At 42.0% G+C, this 23,528-nt stretch overlaps 1 protein-coding gene across 1 annotated transcript in view; it reads left to right on the top strand.

Annotated features, from left to right (window-relative positions):
- LOC117354482 (oocyte zinc finger protein XlCOF6-like) overlaps positions 1–23,528 on the top strand; it is a 53,017-nt gene that overhangs the window by 18,971 nt on the left and 10,518 nt on the right. The window contains exon 4 of the mRNA XM_033932114.1: positions 11,552–11,926. Coding sequence (XP_033788005.1) covers positions 11,552–11,926 — 375 coding nt within the window. The remainder of the gene's footprint in view (positions 1–11,551; positions 11,927–23,528) is intronic.

Raw genomic sequence — 23,528 nt, 5'->3', positions numbered from 1 at the left:
ATTTCTAATATCTCCCCTATGTATCTGCCATTGCCCCCCCCTGTGTCCATATACCATCCCCATGGCATGTCCCCCATGTCTCTGTCCCTATGCCCCATGCACATAATTTCCCCTCTTTCTGTTACCTTCCTGTGTCCAGATTTCCCCTATCTTCCTCTTCCATACCAGCATGTCTCTTCTTTTCAACCCCATCTAGCTTTTTTCCCTCTTTCTTCCCCCCCCCTGCTTCTAGCATCTGGCTCACCTGCCTGTCCTTCCCTTTCTTTCCTGCTGTGGGTTTTTCTTTCCGTCTTCATCCCCTTGGCCCAGAATCCTTTTCCCTTTCACTCCCTCCTTCCAGTTTGAGCCGGGAACATGGGCGATCGCACGGTCCCTGCAGCCCCCACCCGCCTGCCCAATCGATCCTAGTGTTTAGCCAGCTCTCTCCCTTCTCCTCACCTTAGTTTGCAGGCTTTCTTTTTTTTGGCGACCTGCACGCTTTCTCAAAGAGCCGCACATGCGCGGCTGCTCAGTGTTCAATCTTCTGCAACTTCCTGTTTCCAGTTGCGTCAGAGCAGAAGATCGAAACTGAGCAGCAGCGGGTGCACGGCCTGACATTGGTCTGGAGCTATGAAGGTGACCTCCAGACCAACATGTGGCCTCCAGCCTCTGAGGCGTATATCCCTTGTTCAGTTATGCCTCCTTGACAATGCAGTTGATTGCAGAGAAGGGCTTCAGAGAATGAGCACTGGATATCAACTGGAGAGATATTCATTGATCTGATGATGACCTCCCATTCCTCCATTATAGCTTTTTACCATCTGATAGTCACCTACATGTTTCAGGATTTCTGGTATGTATTACAAGGCAGCTGCCATACCTGTGCTACTGACATTTTGGGGGGGCTGCCACTTACGTCCAGCTCTGAGGCGGTGTCTGGTGCGCTGAATGAGGGCTGGATTCTCCCGGTGGACCCTATGCAACATGCGCCTTAGGGACTCCAGATCACGGTACACCCCGTAACGCCTGCAAGAAGGATATGGCAGAGAATAGGGTCAGGTGACAGTCCTTTGCATCCCCCTTTCAAACATATGCAGGCTTCTGAGGGCACTGAGCACATCACATCTGTCATGTATATTCTGATGAGGTAGGGATATATCCAGATATGAAACATCTGCCTGCCAAGATATTGTTATCCTTCTTTATCTATCTATCTATCTATGTTTCCTTTATATATCTATATATCTCTATATTTGTATGGAGCACAGAATAAGCAAGCAGTCCTTGAAAGATGGGGGTGGGAGCAATAGGTGATAGGTTTAGAGACTAGGACACACTGGCTACATAGTGATAGGTACTGGGTGGTTCTCACCTATGCAGGGTGTCACGTATCCTTGACCAGGCCCTCATGGCAACATTGCCATGCTGGAGGCACAGCTCCACTAGGGACTCGGTCTCCCCTAGGGAGTAGTTTGGCTCCCTTCTTTCCACCATCACACCCCACGCACTCACACAAGCTCTCACACACACACTCACACACCCTCTCACACACGCACCCTAGTGGCCACACACTCTTCCTAGCACACCCTTCCTCACTACACGATCTCTCACTCCCACAATCACTCACACTGTCTCTCCTGTCTGTCACCCTTACACTCTGTCTCACTTGCTCTCACACACATACTCACAGAAATACTCTCCAATCACTCAATCCCATTCAGTAATCGATATAAACTACACTATCCTCCACCAAACTCCTACCACTCTCCTAACTCCTCACACAACGCCTACTACACCCACAAGGGTCGCACTTCCACATGGCCGTTTATATATGGGCATGCAGGACGTTATTGGGGACAGTGTGACATCAGTAGGACATGTGCCAGGACAACTAATAGATAAAGAGCGCTATACGACTAGCAAGTCATCTAGCGGATCACGGTGAAAATAGATGTACGTCTGTTTTTGGACGGTCGTCATTTTGGTAGGTAAAGTTAGATGCTTCGGTATAGTGCATGTGGACGTGTTTATGTTGGACGTCTTTCGTGCCGATAATCGAATGATTTGGACATCTTTCCATTATCGACACATTTCCCTGGACGTCTTACGCCGCCGACGCATAGAGCTTTTATACAACCTATTGATTATGCCCCTCCACATGTATTTTTTTTTTTTTAAATATCATGTTTATTGAGACAATAATAATAATAATTTTATTCTTATATACCGCCATACCCAGCGAGTTCTAGGCGGTTCACATAAATTAGATTAGGATCCGCATTGACATGCAGATTTACAACAATTTGTCAGATTTACAGCAAATTTGGCCGAATTTGGCAGATGAAAATGGAAGAGGGTGGAAGAAAGGGGTTCACATAAATTAGATTAGGATCCGCATTGACATGTACAACAATTTGTCAGATTTACAACAAATTTGGCTGAACTTGGCAGATGAAAAAGGAAGAGGGTGGGAGAGAGAAGCTATCGTGAAGGAGGAGATGAGCCGATCGAAGGGCCAGGCGATTGCTGGAGGGGTCTTGTTTGCTGAATAGGTAAGTTTTGAGTAGTTTTCTGAAGCCGTGGTAAGTGGGGGCCTCGAGTATCATTTGGGCTAGCCATGGGTTCAGCTTGGCTGCTTGGAAGAGACAACTGGATAACAAGATCCAATCATTAGGCAACAAAACATACAGAGTATCCACATGTATATTTTATATATTTTAGTGGGAATAGAAAAGAGGATAAAAAAGAATACTTCATACTGAATTGATATTTATGTTCAGATTTATTAATTTATAATTAGTATAATTTAATTTAATTGCATCATTTAATTGCATATTTATTGATTAAAGCAAAGAGTGGTTTTATGAAAAACTTCTTTACGAATATAATTAAGAATATATTGTTATTTGGGGTATTATTGTTAATTTATTGATTCATAAAGCGTTATTGAATTTATTATCTATATACATAAAATCGGAGGTATGTGTGTATGTATGTGTGTGTGTATGTGCCGCGATCACGCAAAAACGGCTTGACCGATTTGAACGAAACTTGGTATGCAGATCCCTCACTACCTGGGGTGATATGTTCTGGGGGTCTCGCGGCCCACCTGCACACGTGGGCGGAGCTACAAACAAAATCAGATTTCACCCATTCATGTCAATGGAAAAAATGTAAAAAGCTGCCATTCTCACAGTAATTCCAACTACCTGGGGTGATATGTTCTGGGGGTCTCGCGGCCCACCTGCACACGTGGGCGGAGCTACAAACAGACCATCAGATTTCACCCATTCATGTCAATGGAAAAAATGTAAAAAGCTGCCAACGCAAAACCGGCTTGCCCGATTTGAATGAAACTTGGTATGCAGATCCCTCACTACCTGGGGTGATATGTTCTGGGGGTCTCGCGGCCCACCTGCACACGTGGGCGGAGCTACAAACAGAACATCAGATTTCACCCATTCATGTCAATGGAAAAAATGTAAAAAGCTGCCATTCTCACAGTAATTCAAAAACGGCTTGACCGATTTGAACGAAACTTGGTATGCAGATCCCTCACTACCTGGGGTGATATGTTCTGGGGGTCTCGCGGCCCACCTGCACACGTGGGCGGAGCTACAAACAAAATCAGATTTCACCCATTCATGTCAATGGAAAAAATGTAAAAAGCTGCCAACGCAAAAACGGCTTGCCCGATTTGAACGAAACTTGGTATGCAGATCCCTCACTACCTGGGGTGATATGTTCTGGGGGTCTCGCGGCCCACCTGCACACGTGGGCGGAGCTACAAACAGAAAATCAGATTTCACCCATTCATGTCAATGGAAAAAATGTAAAAAGCTGCCAACGCAAAACCGGCTTGCCCGATTTGAATGAAACTTGGTATGCAGATCCCTCACTACCTGGGGTGATATGTTCTGGGGGTCTCGCGGCCCACCTGCACACGTGGGCGGAGCTACAAACAGAACATCAGATTTCACCCATTCATGTCAATGGAAAAAATGTAAAAAGCTGCCATTCTCACAGTAATTCAAAAACGGCTTGACCGATTTGAACGAAACTTGGTATGCAGATCCCTCACTACCTGGGGTGATATGTTCTGGGGGTCTCGCGGCCCACCTGCACACGTGGGCGGAGCTACAAACAAAATCAGATTTCACCCATTCATGTCAATGGAAAAAATGTAAAAAGCTGCCAACGCAAAAACGGCTTGCCCGATTTGAACGAAACTTGGTATGCAGATCCCTCACTACCTGGGGTGATATGTTCTGGGGGTCTTGCGGCCCACCTGCACACGTGGGCGGAGCTACAAACAGAACATCAGATTTCACCCATTCATGTCAATGGAAAAAATGTAAAAAGCTGCCATTCTCACAGTAATTCAAAAACGGCTTGACCGATTTGAACGAAACTTGGTATGCAGATCCCTCACTACCTGGGGTGATATGTTCTGGGGGTCTCGCGGCCCACTTGCACACGTGGGCGGAGCTACAAACAGAACATCAGATTTCACCCATTCATGTCAATGAAAAAAATGTAAAAAGCTGCCATTCTCACAGTAATTCTAAAATGGCTTGACCGATTTGAATGAAACTTGGTATGCAGATCCCTCACTACCTGGGGTGATATGTTCTGGGGGTCTCGCGGCCCATCTGCACACGTGGGCGGAGCTACAAACAGAAAATCAGATTTCACCCATTCATGTCAATGGAAAAAATGTAAAAAGCTGCCATTCTCACAGTAATTCCAACTACCTGGGCTGATATGTTCTGGGGGTCTCGCGGCCCACCTGCACACGTGGGCGGAGCTACAAACAGACCATCAGATTTCACCCATTCATGTCAATGGAAAAAATGAAAAAAGCTGCCATTCTCACAGTAATTCAAAAACGTCTTGACCGATTTGAATGAAACTTGGTATGCAGATCCCTCACTACCTGGGGTGATATGTTCTGGGGGTGTCGCGGCCCACCTGCACACGTGGGCGGAGCTACAAACAGAAAATCAGATTTCACCCATTCATGTCAATGGAAAGGATGTAAAAAGCTGCCATTCTCACAGTAATTCCAACTATAAAACACTTTCTATGACACTATAACCACTAGGGACATCGTTTCTATTCTACCACGGACACCATACATATAGAGTTTGTATGTTCTAACTGTGTTTGTAACTGTTTCCTTCATGCACCCCAGTTCATAATGTTATTACATTACATGAGTACTCACATATGCTGAACTAGGAACACAGGTTCCATTATGAACCGGGAAAAAACTGCATGGAGTTTCTTTTCAACCTGAGTTTCCACATTTGGATGCCACTTATTCCAACAGATCTTCCTTTTTAGTTTAAGAGATTGCAAATTCCAGTGAGACTTGCATTCTCTATCACAATTAACAAATCACAGGGACAGACTATTACATACTGTGGAGTGGATTTAAGATCCCCCTGTTTTTCCCATGGACAACTCTATGTTGCTTGCTCAAGGGTGGGTTCACCCAAGAATTTATATGTTCTTGCTCCTGGAGGTGAAACTAAAAATGTTGTTTATAATCAAGTTTTGTGTTAGTTGTATTGTATTCATTTTGTCAAATATTTCACATTATAATTTGAATATTGTACTTTTTATAAAGCTGTAAAAAAATAATTTCATTCACCACTATAAAGTATCTTTATTTGAATCCATTTACAGTGTTATTGCTATAATTAAATACCCGTGCAACGCCGGGGCATCAGCTAGTTATTTATATATTCTTAGAGAAGAAAATGTGATGGATTGTTGCCTGGGAGGGGTTTTGGGGTTGCTATTCCTATGCGCGTTCCAAAGCTATCAATTTTTATGGGGGGTAGGGGAGGGATGAGGGTGGAGGGTGGAGGGTTTTTTCACATTCATGGATTGGAAGGTTGGGAATGATAGGGATGAAGAAAATCAATTTTACTTTGTATTGGATATTATATGTGTAATGGTGTCTAATCATATCAATTTAAACAAATCTAAATATCATTGTTAGTTTATATATATGGATTTAGATGGAGATTAAGATTTTTTCATTAAATGTCAATGGCCCAAACCACCAGATAAAAAAAAAAGAAAATGTTAGCTTTCCTAAAAAAGCAAAACGCTGATTTATTCTTTATTCAAGAAACACACCTGTCAATAATAGAATCTAGGAAATTGGAAGGGGATGGATTCGTAAAAGTTTTTTTGCTACAGCAGTTGGAAAAAAGGCTGGAGTTGCCATATTAGTTAATAATAAATGTACAGCTAATTTTCAAATGATTGATTCGGACCCTTTAGGTAGATGGGTACATGTTAAAATGAGCATGGGAAATACCTTGGATTTGTTCAATATATATGCCCCATATACGAACCAAATGGAATTTTTTAGAAATCTACAACAATTATTACTCCCACTGGCTACTTCTAATTTAATAGTGGCTGGAGATTTCAATGCTATTATGGATCCTATAATTGATAAAAAACCAAGTAAAATTATGAAATCATTAGGGTTAGATAATTTGGTACAATCATGTAATTTAATTGATAATGATCGGGAATTTTCCTTTTGTTCACAGGTCCATAATTCTTTTTCAAAGAATTGATTATATTTTTGTTTCAAATCAAATAGTCCAGAATGTAACAAAAGCCATCATAGATCCTATCATTTTATCTGATCATGGTGGTGAATGGATTGAGTTACAGTCTGATGAACAAAATTGCTGTAAACCTATTTGGAGATTTGATAATACTTTGATTGCGGATTCAAATTTCCTTGAAGAATTTAAACTAAAAATGATTGAATTTTTCCAACTTAATTCCTCTGAAGATATTAACATAGAAATGATATGGGATGTATTTAAAGCTACCATGAGAGGTAATATTATTTCATATTCGGCATATATTAGAAAACAACTTAAAAAACAATTTTATGATTTGGAGAAAGCAGTTCAACATTTTGAAAATAAATTAATAGATAGATGGGAGCAAAATTCCCTACAAGCTTTATTAAAAGCAAAAGCCAAATATAATGAGTTGTCTTCTAAATTTGTAAGGAATGATTTGTTTTCCCAGCAAACTCAGTATTATGGAAATTCAAATAAGGCGAGAAGATTACTGGCAAACTTTCTTAAAGCAAAGCAAAGAAAAACAAAAATTGTTGCAATAAAAGATGAAAAAGGAGAAACACATACTAAAATTGAAAATATTTTGAAACAATTTCTAAATTTTTATAAATACCTGTATTCTTCTGAGCCTTATGGAGATAGGGAAAAAGATGGCTTAGAATTTTTGAATTTAATTAATGGACCGAAGGTTCCTGATCATATAAAAATAAGTTTAGAAGAACCTATATCTCTAAAAGAGTTAGAAACAGCGTTGAAGTCTCTTAGAGTTGGATCCGCTCCATGAGGTGATGGTTTTACAGTAGAATTCTATAAATCATTTCAAAATACCCTTTTACCATATTTATTAAATTTATATCAATATCAACTGACTAAAGGTTGCATTAAAGGTACTATGGTAGAATCATTAACAATTGTTTTGCCAAAACCAAACAAAGATCCCACTTTGGTTTCAAATTACAGGCCTATCTCGTTAATAAATGTAGATGGCGGAATTCACTATGCTATATATATATAAAATGGAGAGGATAAATGCTATACAAAAGGGGAACTATAATTAATTTTAAAAAGATTTGGGGGCCATTGATAGCATTTTGTAATGATTAGACATCTTTTTACACAAAAAGTGTATTATAAGAATGGGGAGGAGGGGATGTGGAATTATTTTATTGGTTCTTTTATTATTTTTGAATATAATATGTGTATAATTGCTTGAATTATAGCATTGTAGGAAGGGATGGGATGGGAGGGATTTAAATTTATGTATCTGCGAAGATAATAGATTTGATTTTCAAGTGATTTGTATGAATTAATTGTTATAATATTGTACACTTGTTGTAAGATATAAAAATTAATAAAGAATTGGAAAAAAAAAGTGCATCGCTACTTTAGGAATTCAAAAAGTTTGTGATAGCCCGAACCGAGTGCCTGCCCGCCCGATGAAGGCGCGCGGTCCTTCAGTTTCTTAGTTTCCACAGAGCTAAGAAGTCGCGTTTCAACGGCTGTTGAAAAATTTTTCTTTTCTCTGCCTTCCCGCTCTCGTGGTTTTCTGACTTTTTAGTCAGTTTTTTCTTTTCTTTCATTTTTAGTTTAAAATAATAATTAAAAAAAAAAAACCCTAAACATTTATAGTTTATTTCTTTTTTCTTTTACCGTCGTCGGATTGGCTTGGTGGGGCCTTATGGGTTTCCATACTGTGTTCTCCCCACCTCATGCCTGTTTTTCCGTTCCGGTTTTTCATATTTATTTTCCATCCGAGAGGTTGTTTTATTGGGGAAGTTGTCTTCACCGACATCCTCCAATGGTTCTAGCAATGTCGGGACCTCGGCCTTGCCATTTTCTTCTTCCTCACTCCCTATCATGACATGGGCTCCTCGGGTATCGGTACAGTTTGAGCCTTTTCTTTTTTTTTTAATTAATAAATGTTTATTGAAAATTTTTGAAAATATACAAACCAGAATATGAATATCAGGGACAGCTGAAGTTAAAGCAAACATACAAAAGATCGCAGCAAAAGATCTACAAATCACATAAATAACCCCCAATGATACAAACAAGCCCCCGATATCCATCAATAACCAGAACTCCACATACCACCCCCCACCCCCAAGCTCCACCTCCAGCAAAGAGGGACCCCCTGTTGTTTCTGCAGGAGAGCCCCCCCTGTCCACAAACCCCCCCCCCCCCCGAAATAAGCTCAAAATAAAGATTCTATTTTATCAAGTATTCGTGTCCAAGTTTGGGTATAAGTATAATAATAAGTTTGAGCCTTTTCTTATTGACCTTTACGGCACCGGTGTCTACTATCTTGTCACCAGATTTCCATGAGTTTTCATCGGTGCTAATGGACTTGGTATGCCTTGATACCTACATCTCTGGATGTTGAACCGCACCGATGGTACCGGCAATGCAGCCAACGGTACTGGTGTTTTTCTCTTATGCAGCGGATGTCATTTAGTACTTCGTGTACATGTCCAGCTGTATTTTCAGTTGTGCGTGCTGACACCTATGTTGACACTGACTCCTCTGGTGTCAGTCAGGTTTGAGTTTGCGACATCGGCACTTGCACAGGAGTCTCCATCGGTTCCGACACATCTTATAAAATGGCACCGGCCTTATTTAATGTTGCTGGCATTGGTGTCGATCAGGTTGGGAAAGGCACTGCAGACATTAAACGGTCTTCAGCCTTCGACATCGAATCCCTGACATTGATTCGGTATAGTTTGGGATTGAATCTCTGAAAGGGGGGGGGGGGGTTTGAGCAAGACTCAAATCTACCTGAAGCGGTGGGTTTTTTAACCACATGCTTCCATTTCCACTTTAGTAGGGTTAAGCATTTCTTTTTTTTCAAAATCCATTAGGGAAATGTCTGCACCTTGTGCCTTTTCCTTAGCAGTTGACTTCGCAAAGTCATTTCCTCGCCTACGGATTTTTATTTTCCTTGCCTATATTTAATTACTCAAGGATCTTTTGATTCCCTTTATGATATCTTATGGGGAACTTTTTTGATATGATTTTTGAAACAATGAGGATGTTTCAAATGAATCCCTACTGGTGGAGTCAATTCTACAGGCTAGTGTATAGGCCTCTGTCTTTCTGGACAGAGTGGGCACGGCTAGGGTCCTGTTAGCCAAATGGACTTCCTAGATTCCTATGTTGCCTACATGGTCTAGTCCCTCTTTTACTTGGCAAAAAAAAATTTTCATGCCACGTTCTATTTTCTCTGTTTACAAATACAGAGCCTGTGTTTTTTTCATCTCCTCTTTTCTGTTCCACCATCGCCCACCATGATAGGCTAGCAAATACGCCTTATTTGGGGGACAACCTTTTTGACGTTTTCATGGCCACGCTGACACAACTCTACTCAGCAGTTGTCTGTCCACTGGCCCAGGTGAATCTTTCGGGTCACATCCTGGTAGCAGTCTTTACCTTCAGCTCAATCTTCTTCTCAACGAAGATTTGAGGTTCCATTTATTCCTATATTCAGAGGCTGTCTTTAGTTCCTCCTGTATTGCTGAGAGCTCATCACCTTAGCTCTCTGGATTTTCTTCATAGGGCAGGGTTCTATTCTCAATGTTTTCTCCCTGCTCTCAATCCAAGAGAGTCTGTCTTGAACCCTGCACAGTCATCCCTTTTTCTTCTGCTCATTGTCATCGAAGGGTCCTCTTCAATTAGTGGAGTCAGGGATTCTGATCTCATTTCTACTTGATTCCCAAGTATAATGGAGCACTGAGTTTTTTTTACTGAATATCAGAGATCTCATCATTTTTCTGGTCGAGAGGTACTTCATTACTTGTTTCTCCTCATTCAGACCTAATGGCTATGCTTCCTGGATCTCAAAGCCTCCACATATCCCAATTCCTACGGCTTCTAGAATATACCTTTGAGTTCAACTCAGTCGTTGCAATTACCTATATATGACCCTACAGGTTTCTTCCCTTTGGTCTTGCATCTTCTCCCAGAGTCTTCTTGAAGTGTCTGATTGTGCTGACTGCGTTTCTCCGATTACACGGTCCTCAGATTTTTTTCTTTTTCTGGACATCTGTTCATCAAGACTGTTTCTTCTCAGGAAGTGGTCCAAGCAACTTTTCGGACCATCTTCTTTTTTCTAGTTCGAGGCTTTGAAATTAAATTCCTCGTAATCACATCTATAATTCATTGGGGCAATCCTACACAAACTCTCAAGAGAGTGTTTCTTCCTCCAGATCGTCTTCAGACTCTCTTCCGTCTTTTCAAACCATCTCTGCCAGACACATGATAGCTCTTCTGGGCTACAGGGCTTCTCCTGTTCATGTTATACCACAGGTAGGACTACATTTTTGTACTCCTCAGTAGATTTTTACCTCCTAGTGGTCTCAGGCGACGGATTATCTCTCAAACATGTATATCTATGACGTTGTCTCATCTATAGTCCATTCATTTATGGATACCGTTTGGACACATGTTCTGGACCTGTCCTTTCAATATTAGCATTTTGGAGCCAGCTCATTCCATGGATTGGATGCCTGTGGAATTGTACTTGGAAACTACAATTCACCTTCTTTAACATTTCCTATGACTCCGGTCCGCTCAGGATGTACTGCCTTTGCACACAGGGCTTTATTTGTGGGTATTCCCATGTAATAGGCTTGGTTTTGAGGGGCATAAGCCAACAACATAGTACGATAATGACACTTTTGCAATTCTGTCCTACCCACCACACCTGGTATATACCCTGTTATACCTTTCTTCAATTGTTATTTTTCCCTTTCGGTTTATTGCTAATTGGAAAATTAATTTCATAACCTAATTTAAAAAAAAAAAGAGAGAGTGAGGTTTGAAGACTTATCGCAGCATTTTCTTAACATGAGAAATCCCATGTAGTTGTGTGAACCCAGAAAACTTTGTTTCTTAATCATTAGTAGTGCTCCATAGTTACTAATGCACGATTACCGCCTTTTCTTTTGATCCAGGAGATACTGAGGCAGTGCAGGAGACGAAGAAGGAGGAAAATCGAGAAAAATGGCTTCTAGAAATTGAACCCACCCCCAGACAATCGGGAAATGTCAGTGAGAATATTTCCCAGAGGAATGAGAATCGAAACGCAAGGAATTATCAACAGGAATCTGAGAAGAAGCAGAGAGACCCTGCAAGAGACTCCTTCGATGCAGTCACTGAGTGTGCAAAAAGTGACAGGGAACTCACAAACATCCCTGAGCTCCAGAGACATCTGAGAGAAGAGATACCCTTACGAAATAAAAACAGCAAACAAATGGCTTTTAAACTCCACCAGGAAGAGAGGAAAGGGAAGAAATCAATTCTACGTGAAACCTGTGGAAAAAGCTTTGGTAAGATTTATCATTTATTATTCCCCAAGAGAATCCACCCCAGGGTGAGACCCTTTTTGTGTTGTCAGTGTAGAAAAGATTTCAAACGAAAGGTGAACCTGAAATACAGCAGAGAACGCATGCTGAAGTTAAACCTTTTACATGTAGTGACTAAATCAAAGCATTAATTCCTTAGCGTTGACAGCAGATGAATCCAGAGACTAGTGGGATAACACACATCTACCAGCAGGTGGAGATAGAGAACTGACTTGCAGGTGTATAGCTTGGATGGAGTCCCTCTTGACAGTCAGTATGCTCTATCTCCAGCAGCTTGGATATTTGCTGTTCCAATGGTTCCTTGATCTCTGACTCCTGTGAAGAAAGGCTATTTCTCCTGCTGCTTAGACTCCAGTTGAGTTCAGGAGTGTCGGCAGATTACAGTTCCGAATTTGGGGGCAACACCTGGATCCTCCCAGGTCCCTTCCCCACCCTCACTGCTTGTGGAGAAAGTTTCCTGGTCCGAAGGGCTTCCTTCCTATAAGGAACCCCCCCCCCCCAGCCGTTTGGCTTGGACCAGGTTTGCCAGCACAGCGTTGTGGCTTCGGTGTTGGAGTGGGCCTTTCAGGCAGGAGCACATGAGTACTGCTGTGTTTTGTTTGCTGGGGGGGGAGGCATGGCAGCGGAGGCAGTGAAACGCTGCTCGCGGTGCAGGAAGTGCTCCTCTATTTTGGGACTTTGTTCGTTCGGCTGTGCGGGAGACACGGCTGCGGCGGCTCTTTCGGCACTGGAGGGTGCGCCTCCTCCCCGCGCCAAAGATGTGCTTGGGGAGAAGACAGGACTGGCTTTGGCCACAGCTTTTGAGGTGCAGCCATACACCTCAGCCACGTCTTCAGGAGAAGTGCTGACTCAGGGAGCGGCAGCTCCGGAAGGGCTTGCGGCCTTAGGTAACCTATCAACGGAGTTTGTGCTTCTGCTGTATAAAGTTTTTTTCGCAGCAGAGGGCAAGCCCGGATGGGGGGTTTCTCCAAGGGAAGCCTAGTCCAGGGAGGTATAACTCTGAAAGACCCTCAGGATAGGAGGATTGAGTTTTCTTTAAAGTCTTCATTTGATGTGGCAGCCCTGACTCTTCAGGCAGCTGTGTGCAGTTCTTATGCGGCACGGGCCGGTCTTCAGTAGATCCAGCTGTTTACTGATGGGGTGGTAGAATCTGGTGGGGCTCTGCCCCCAGATTTTCCTGATGTGGAGTCAGGGCTGGCATATCTGGCCGATGCCTTATATGATATGATTAGGGCTTCAGCTAAGCAGATGGCTCTACCAGTGGTATCTAGGCTGATTCATTGTGCAGCGGATGCCACCTCTAAGTTACGCCTGGTACGACTTCCCTTTACGGGCAGGTTACTATTCAGAGAGAACCTGGAGAAATTGGTGAAGGATTTTGGTGACTCTATGTCTCAGAGGTTGCTGGAGGATAGGTCTAGAGGGGCACCTTGATCTCCTTCTTCTAGGCTACGTTATCAGGATAGCAGGAGGTATAATCCAGGGAAATCAGCATATAAGGCCTCCTATACAGTGAAGAGGCCTGGGTTGGCGTATATTACGCAGAAGCATTAGCAGGGCAAGAGAGACCTCCCTAGTTCTGATCAGAGGGTCTTATATACTTGCAAATATATTTAAAACTGAAAAAGTCAGGATAATTAACAAAAGACCAGGAAATCGGTGTGTAGCATAGGAAAATGGGAATTTCATATTTATGTGAATTGTTTGGTGAAGCAAGACCATAAGGGAAATCAGGACACATTTCTAGAGGTATGAAACTGCCTCCATGTTTCTTTCTCGCTCTCTGTTTGTCTCTCTCTGTCTGGTTCTTTGTTTAGCTTGCCGCCTTTAAACCTCGTGGTTCTAATTGATACCAGATGTGCTTAAGGCCAGTTGGGAAAAGTATATTAGACTCTATATTCCAAACTGAGATATAACATGCATTAAATATGAATGAAATACATGGTATGGATGTATGTGGATGAAAGGGGCCCCAAGCGAATGAATGGATATATGAAAGATATGTGAAAGAATGTACAGTACTTAATTTCCAATATTTTATATATTTGCAACCTAAAGAAACTTAAAGGGAGCCTGGGAGGCAACATCTGGAAATAGTTAAGTTAGAATCTGAGACGCTGCACTAGTCTCCAGTATAGGAAGGCTTCTGTGTGTGTGTCAGTGAAATCTGTCAGTTTTTCAGAGAGGGGGGGGGGGAACAGCCCCTCCTTTTTCCCTGTGCTGATATGGCCAAGAACTTTTCAGCAGGATTGTCTTTTACATAAACAGTCTGAAATAAGTTTTGAGAAGGACAAAAAGAATATTGAATATGTTATAATATGTTTATGTATATTCAGAAATGAATGTAAACAAAAAATATGATTTCTGAAACTTATATTCCATGTTAAAAAAGAAGTTCTTTGTCCAAATTTAAGGACAGCCTCTTAATGGATTGGCTGACAGCCAATGATGTCATGCAGGAAAAAAGGTATATATTGGGGAGCTACGAATTATCGGGTTGAGATCTTTGTCAGCAAGGCCAGCGTTTGGCGGCTGTAAAGATTTCCCAGATGACGCAACCAATCTTTTGAGGTCCATGATGGCAATAATAAAGGCAATAATAATTTTGATATAAAACTTGCGTCATGTGTCAATTTCCATGTATTTTTTTCACACACCTTGAGTGAAAGCTAGCAGTTTAATTGGCAACTGCTGCTTAAAGTGTGCGCTGGCGTCCACTTACCCATGCTCAATTGGCGCCCAACGTGGGGCTATGCGCACTTCACGCTCTTGGTGTTCTCACATATTGAAACTTTGGCGGACAGTTTCTCTTGGAGTGTGGCACAAAAGATGGTCTGTTAACAGGATAACAGATTAGCGGATCCTATAGAAGGCGGGCATGGACACCTCGATTAATATGCATATTTAAGTTATGAGCAGGAGAGGAAACAAGAAAAATTGCGGAAAACGGAGAAAAAAAATAACAAAAAAAATCTTAAGTAACGTGTAATAAGCTGTAAATATTTAATTAACGTATAAATATGTAAGTAGAGGGGTGTTTAGGTTATAATATGTTAAATCTGTATGTTAATGATAAAATCAGAAAAGACGGAAAAAAAAGAAAAAAAAATCCAAGGGGAGAAGCAAGCATGGATCCTGGGCTTCTTGTGTTGCAGTCCCATTTGCTCCTCCTCTGTGAAAATGAGAAAGGAAAAAAAAAAAAACCCTGCAGTAATGGCATCTTTTAAATCTGGCTTTTTCCCTACTGAGTTGAGCAGAGCCAGCATGTCTGAATTAAGTTATGGAGTCTGGAGAGAAAAAAAATTTGTAGCTGTGGTATCTCTTCTCTTCTTTGCTGTGTTTCCAAGGTGTTTCTCTGAACTAATTTGTACTGTTCTTCCCTGTGAAAAAGACAAAGTAATGGCTGCCCATTCTAATCTGAACTGGTTTGGAAAAAAGTTTCCCTCGCTCTGTTTAGCTCCTCTTTGTCTGAAAGGGTGGGCGTGCCTACTCCCGCCCTCCTCTTTTTCTCCCTCAATGCATTCCACAGTGCCTATCACGTGAGCTGGAAGGCGGGCTTTTTGAAGACCTTCCCCTTGTTCCCTAGATGGAAGAGAGGGAGGGAAGGGGATTGAGGAAGCATGGTCTTCCCTTTGTTTCAGGCTACTGACTTCCCAATATGTTTAAATATTAGCGAGTAGAGGAATTTTAAAATGTAATAGCTTATAATTAAATTATCAGTGTGAAATTGAGAACGTAAAGACCCAGAGGAGTATTGAGTACACAGCGTAGCCTCTTTGGTTAAATTTTTACTGGCAATAAACAGAGTTTTGCATGGCTGAGGGAATGTATGTTATATTAGAACAAAAGATTTTTTTGAGAAGTCTCGGAGCAAGTCTGTTTGCATATGAAAGGTTTTATTGAGAACTGGTAGTTTTAGCAAGACATGAGAATTTTATGCATGCTGTTTCAATTTGTTTCTGATAGTGTGTCAGAACAATGGAGGTACTTTGGCTGAACTTTTCCAAGTGTTTTAGAAGCTGGTTGTAGCCTACCAGCCAAAGGAAGGATTTGTATGTAGTGCGAATGTTTAAATTGCTAAGCTTGGCAGGAAAAGCATGGAGAGAACTAGGAGTTATGTGCCTTTATTTTTAAAAGTTATAAGAGGGGTAAATGTTTTATAGGGAAAGAAAATGAATGTGAATTAAGAAAGTGTTTTCAGACAGATGAACGAGAATGAGGAATGTGATTTTAGACGAGGAAGTAAGGAATCAGAATGTGATATTAAACGAGGTGGATTTTTGCCATAAGTGAATGGACAAAATAAGTTTTGAATAGCTAGATAGTTTAAATGTTAGCTGTTTCAAAGTAGGGAGTTCGTATATAGACAGAATGTATAGGAATGTGAAAGAAAGGTTTGTGGAATGTATTTGGCAGTGGGGGAATGCTTTTGTGAAAAGGAAAAGAGTTATTAAAAAAAAAAAAAAAAAGATACCATGCTTAAAATAAAGATTGTTTTTGTGAGTGCAAGGACAAATTCGGCATGCATGTGGGGTTTGTGTTGGGTGTGCATAAGAAAAAAATCCCTGCCTTTGTATTTTTATCCCAGTGATTCTAATTAGTCCTGAATATGAATTTTTATTCCCCTGCATGGCTTATAAAGTATTTTAAAATTGTGAATTGCCTGAATGTATGCTTAGGGATTGATCACATTTTAAATGTACTTTAAAATTAAACTGGGAAGTTTAAAATAAAAGACTAACAAAGATAGAGGTTAAGTACCCATATTTTTCTGAAAATTGAAGTGAAGGATAAACAAAAGGGTGGAGTTCTGAGCCGAAGTTTAGTTTAAATTTTTGTGGGTCTGCATTTTAAATTTTCCTGTGGCCATATATGGTATCACAGGACCCTGAAAAACGTTATTGAAACTGTACTTTGTCTTCCAGTAAATACAGATTACAGTCTCAGCAGAATTCCAGTCAGCCATCTGCAGAGAAGTGGGGGATGGGTCCCACCCAGTGTTCCCTCTAAGCGGGCGGGTGTTGTGAGCAAACTTTTTTCACTGTGAGCTAAAAATATCGGGCGCCAGCAAGTTATGAGCCAAATAAATATGTTGCTTTCTACCACAGAACTTCCTTACGTTTGTATGGAATCTATCCCCTTTCAACTTTAGAGAGTGCCCTCTCGTTCTCCCTGCCTTAGCTACTAAGTCTATTCCCTTCAGTACCTTGAATGTTTCTATCATGTCCCCTCTCAATCTCCTCTGCTCAAGGGAGAAGAGGCCCAGTTTCTCTAATCTTTCGCTGTACGGCAACTCCTCCAGCCCCTTAACCATTTTAGTTGCTCTTCTCTGGATCCTTTCGAGTAGTACCGTGTCCTTCTTAAAGTACCAGTGCTGGACGCAGTACTCCAGGTGAGGGCGTACCATGGCCCGGTACAGCAGCATGATAACCTTCTCTGTCTCTTCAGTCCAGCATCTGCCCCTTCCATTCACTGTCTGTCTTTCCCTGCCATCTCTCCTCCTGCCCCCCCCCCCACCCCCCAATTTGGTCTAGCATCCATCATCTTCCTTCTGTTCCCCTCATGGTCTGGCATCTCTATCCTTCCCTCCCCCCTGTGGTTTTTAGCATATCTCTCTTCTCATTTCCTCCACTCAGATCTGATCATTCTCTGCTCTCTCTTCCCTTTTCTTCTCTGGTCTTCCTTCTCTATTTTCTGCCTCCATCTAAATTAAATTCTTTCTTACTATTTAGTCCCGTTTCCCTCTTTTCACTGTGTCTACACACAGCTTGTCACCCCTTTCCCTCACCCCTCCATTATCTTACTATTTTCTTCCCCCTTTATTTATCTCCTCCTTCCATCCAGTATGTGTTCTTTCCCCACTTCCATTCAGCATCTGCTCTCCCTTCTCAACTGACATCCATCTGCCTTCTGCTCTCTCTCCCTTCTTCTCACTTCCATCATCTGTCCCCTTCTCTCTCTCTCTCATCTCCTCCATTCCATCATCTGCCCCTTCTCTCTCTCTCTCTCTCTCCCCCCCCCCAACTTCCATCATCTGCCCCCCTTCCCCTCACCTTTGTGGGTCACTTTCTTTCCCCTGAGGGTGGCTCATGTCACAGGGGAAGCTTTGGCCGAGCAGAACCGCTTGATTGACAGTGGAACTTACTTGATTGATGTCGATGCTGGGGCCCGTTGCCGTTTGAAGGAAAAAAAAAAAAGGTGGAAAAAAGGAACCTGTAAAGGCGAGAGGAAGGGAAACCTCCAGGACAGCTGCTTTTTGCCCTCCTTCAGCGGCCCAAGAGTTCAGACCAGCAGCGGCAGCTCTGTATGCTTTTAACTTCGGCACAGAGCTGCCCCTAATCAATAGTTTAGCGCGGTTTCATGAGGCAGTCTCGGGGCCTTTGATAGCCGGCCCGCTTCGATGATGCGATGTGGGCCGGCCTAGCAAAGGCCCCGAGGCTGCCTTATGAAACCGCGCTAAACTATTGATTAGGGGCAGCTCTGTGCCGAAGTTAAAAGCATACACAGCTGCCGCTGCTGGTCTGGAGGTGCGGAGACAAGGCAGGAGGCAAACGCGGTGGAAGGCAGGAGTCCCGGCGAAGGCAGGAGTCCCGGCACAGCGACTGCAACAGGAAGTTGCAAGTCAGCTGACGCCGGCCTTTCGTTGCGGCGGGGACCGAATCCTTCGCGGACCGGCAAGATTTTGTTTGCGGACCGGCGGTTGAAGAACTGTGCTCTACACTGTGTGCGCTGTGACGAGAAACTTGTGCGCTGCGAGGTAATATTTTGTGCGCGTGCGCACGTCAGCGCAGCTTAGCGGGAACACTGGTCTCCCACCACATGTTTCTTTGTTCCCTTCTTAATGAACATGTGCTTCCCTTGCAGGACCTACACTGACCGCCAGTACCACATTCCACCACTAGAGCTGTGAAGAGCATAGAAAATCCAAGTCTGAGTTTTCGGGGGAATTTCAACTTTTCTTTGTCTCCCACTAATTATGTGCTTATTTTTCAGCAGTAGCAGTGCATTAAGAACATAAGAATTTGCCTCCGCTGGGTCAGACCAGAGGTCCAACGCGCCCAGCAGTCCGCACCTGCGGCGGCCCATCAAGTCCATGGCCTGTCAGGTTATCTTGATTTAGCCCTATAGCCCCCTTATTTTATGTTTATTCTATACCCTATCTACCCCTATCTGTACCCTTCAATCCTTCAGGAATCCATCCAATCCCTCTTTGAATCCCCGTAGTGTACTCTGCCCGATCACTTCTTCTGGGACCGTGTTCCATGTGTCCACAACCCTCTGCGTGAAGAAGAACCTCCTAGCATTGGTTCTAAACTTGTCCCCTTCCAGTTTCTCAGAGTGCCCTCTTGTACTTGTGATTCCCCGTAGCCTGAAGAATCTATCCTTCTTTACCTTCTCTATGCCCTTCATGATCTTGAAAGTTTCTATCATGTCTCCCCTAAGCCTCCTCTTTTCCAAGGAGAAGAGCCCCAGCTTGTCCAGCCTGTCAGCGTATGAACAGTCCTCCATACCGTTTATCATTTTCGTAGCTCTTCTCTGGACCCTCTCAAGTATCGCCATGTCCTTCTTGAGGTACGGCGGCCAATATTGGACACAGTACTCCAGATGCGGGCGCACCATCGCACGATAAGTGGCATGATGACTTCCTTCGTCCTGGTTGTAATACCCTTCTTAATGATGCCCAGCATTCTGTTAGCTTTCTTTGAGGCCACATTGTGCCGATGATTTCATTGTTGTATCCACCAGCACACCCAAGTCTTTTTCAAGATTACTTTCCCCCAGCAATGCTCCCCCCATTTTTTTTTTTTTTTTTTTTAGTTCAATAAATTTTTATTGAGTATTTTGGAAAAATACAATGAGCAATTCAGATACATATAACATTTTGTATATATATGATCTATAAATATGCATTTAACTATAAAGGACCATAATATTAAGAAAAGCTCAGAGTAATGAAATTATTTGTGAAGATTGTATGAGAAAAGAAAACGAGATAGAATAAAATAAAAATTAAAAGAGAAAGGAAATGAAGAGAAAAAGTGAAGAATAGGTAGGGGAAGACAGAAGTGTCTACAAAGTAGAGCGAACATATGAGTCTAAGAATGACCAGGGTGATTTTTTATTTTTCATATTCGTGGATATTCTGAGCGAGACTCTATTTTCATATGCATATGATTCATATCTATGGTACATACAAAGAGAGTTCCACCAAAACGTATAATTTAATGACGAAGATAGTTTCCAATTTTTTAAAATATGCATGAGAGCAGTCACGATCATGGTATCAATAAGTTTGGGAGGGCAATTTGATTGTGTGAAACAGGGATGTTGAGATCGAAGGATTATAATGCTCCCCCCATTTTGTAGCTGTACATTGGGTTCCTTTTCCTTATATGCATGATCTTGCATTTTTCTGTGTTAAAACGCATCTGCCATTTATTAGCCCACTCTTTCTACAGACGGCGTGCTTTTTACTCCCTTGGGCAAAAGAAAGAAAGAAGCCACTCATGTACTCCTAGCATCCAGTAGCAGTTCCATAGTCATAAAGAAATGACAAGCTTGAATTTTCCCCGGCATATAACAGACAAGATTTCCTTTAAAACACTGCAGCACGAACTTCTAAAGTCATTATTCAGTTTCACTTAAATTAATTCAGAGACTCTGACCTTACAAGTTGCTAAAATATTTGCAAAGACTTTACCTTAAACCACTTTATTTTAAATCACTTTAGTTGAATTAGGTTTCTGAATTTTAATCCAGTAGGCTTATTATGACATTGTGTTAGCAACTGTATTTTCTTTATCATTGTCCTCATGCATTGTTCTCAGAAAATATTTTGTTTATCCTGTATTTTAAATTTTATTTCATATTACTGTATTCTATGTACGGTGACAGGTTCTAAGCTGTCACATATTGCAATAGTGTCTCTTATTGGGTTTAACTGCCGGTATCACCAGAAATGAGTTTTTGCACCACACACAGGAAAAAGAAAATTAAAATTTTGTATGTACTCGCTGAGTGCATTATCTGCACATAGGTGAAATTTACATATTAGGCACACATTTGGGTTTTCTTAGCATTCTGCATTATATTATACCTTATTGATTTAATTTTAGGTTACTATGCAAAACACTTCTGAGCATAGGGACCAATTCTAAGTTAGGTAATACTGAGGTTTTCTTATTTTAGGAAAATCTAGGGATTTAGATATGTTTAATATATATCTAAGGTTCTATCTTTCTCTTAGCTATACTTTCTGTACATTTTCTGACCTTTATACCTCAAAAGTACTAGAGTTTCATTGATACCTCTATGAATAAAAGAACAGACGCAAGTTTAGTCTCTGCTCTGCTCTAGGGCTATTGTACCTGGACTAGAACAGACACTGCCTATATACCTGCCACTGGAATGGTAAGTTTCCTGTATGGTTTAGCTTAGCCAGCAACTTACATAAATTACTTGAATGGGTTTTATCTAGGACAGTGGATGGGATTTGCTTGCTTTCTCACCTAAGAAATCTAGCATATCATGGGTAAGACACTCTCTAGGCTACTTTTAAGCCTGAGAATTGGGGTTTTCCTGGTTCTTTGTTGAATCTGTCCTGTTTAATTGGCCTCAGACTTATGTTTGCAGCAGTAGACCTCAGCTGTACTCTGATCCATAGGTGATTGGTCCTGTCCAAAGCACCCTTGCAGAAGAAAGAATGACAAGTGACATCCAACCAGGCCTAAGTGTGTCCGCCTTCGCCATAAATGGCTCGACGGCCAAGAGGGGACTGAAGAGGCTTGGGTTGGCGTATATTACGCAGAAGCATTATCAGGGCGTGACAGAGATCTCCCTAGTTCTGATCAGAGGGTCTTATATACATGCAAACACATTTAAAACTTTGAAAAAGTCAGGATAATTAACAAAAGACCAGGAAATCGGTGTGTGGCATAGGAAAATGGGAATTTCATATTTATGTGAATCGTTTGGTGAAGCAAGACCATAAAGGAAATCAGGACACATTTCTAGAGGTATAAAACTGCCTCCATGTTTCTTTCTCGCTCTCTGATTGTCTTTCTCTGTCTGGTTCTTTGTTTAGCTTGCCGCTTTTAAACCTCGTGGTTCTAATTGATACCAAATGTGCTTAAGGCCGGTTGGGAAATGTATATTAGACTCCATATTCCAAACTGAGATTTAACATGCATTAAATATGAATGAAATACATGGTATGGATGTATGTGGATGAAAAGGGCCCCAAGCGAATGAATGGATATATGAAAGATATGTGAAAGAATGTACTTAATTTCCAATATTTTATATATTTGCAACCTAAAGAAACTTAAAGGGAGCCTGGGAGGCAACATCTGGAAATAGTTAAGTTAGAATCTGAGACACTGCACTAGTCTCCAGTATAGGAAGGCTTCTATGTGTGTATCAGTGAAATTGAACCTGTCAGTTTTTCAGAGAGGGGGTAAACAGCCCCTCCTTTTTCCCTGTGCTGATAGGGCCAAGAACTTTTCAGCAGGATTGTCTTTTACATAAACAAACAGTCTGAAATAAGTTTTGAGAAGGATAAAAAGAATATTGAATATGTTTATGTATATTCAGAAATGAATGTAAACAAAAAATATGATTTCTGAAACTTATATTCCATGTTAAAAAAGAAGTTCTTTGTCCAAATTTAAGGACAGCCTCTGTTAATGGATTGGCTGACAGCCAATGATATCATGCAGGAAAAAAGGTATATATTGGGGAGCTACGAATTATCGGGTTGAGATCTTTGTCACCAAGGCCAGCGTTTGGTGGCTGTAAAGATTTCCCAGATGACGCAACCAATCTTTTGAGGTCCATGATGGCTATAATAAAGGCAATAATTATTTTGATATAAAACTTGCGTCATGTGTCATTTTCCATGTATTTTTTTTATACACCTTGAGTGAAAGCTAGCAGTTTAATTGGCAACTGCTGCTTAAAGAGTGCGCTGGTGTCCACTTACCCATGCTCAACGGCGGCATATAGTGCCAGGTCCAGGGTTTCGCAGATGCGACCTTCTCGCCTTGCCAAACCCTCAGCCTTAAGGGCAGATCTTCTCCAGTGCTCACGACCTACACAATGACGGGGTTTTGGCTTCTTCAGCCGTGTGAATGGGGGGGACGGCTGACCTCATTTCTGGGAGAATGGGCCAAGATTACCTAGGGGCAGGAGGTCTTCTTTGTAGGGCACGAAGGTTACGATTGAGAATGTTTCTTCCCAGGTGCAGATTCTTTCTGGGCATCCCTGTGGGCAGGGGCCGGATAGGAGGTTGTGAGAGGTTTGCTCCAAGGCCAGCGAGTCTTAGGGCCGGGGTTTCTGGTTCATTGCAGACAGAAGTGCCGCAGGGTTTTGAGGGCTCACCACTGGGTCAATTGGTTCCTCAGGAGATGGGGACTCAAGAGGGCACGTACTTTGGTACCCTTGCAGTGAGTTCCCTGGTTCCTCAGTAGGCACGGGGAGCAGGTTCGGGAAGTAGGGTAGGCCCTCAGTCCTCCAAGAGCCCCATGGTGGTTGTTGAGAAGGTTACCTCTCCGGCCGGTGAGGGGGC

Source organism: Geotrypetes seraphini, chromosome 2, assembly GCF_902459505.1.
Source record: "Geotrypetes seraphini chromosome 2, aGeoSer1.1, whole genome shotgun sequence".
NCBI lineage: Eukaryota > Metazoa > Chordata > Amphibia > Gymnophiona > Dermophiidae > Geotrypetes > Geotrypetes seraphini.
The sequence above is the reverse complement of the archived record's forward strand: the minus strand, read 5'-3'. Positions and strand labels throughout refer to the sequence as shown.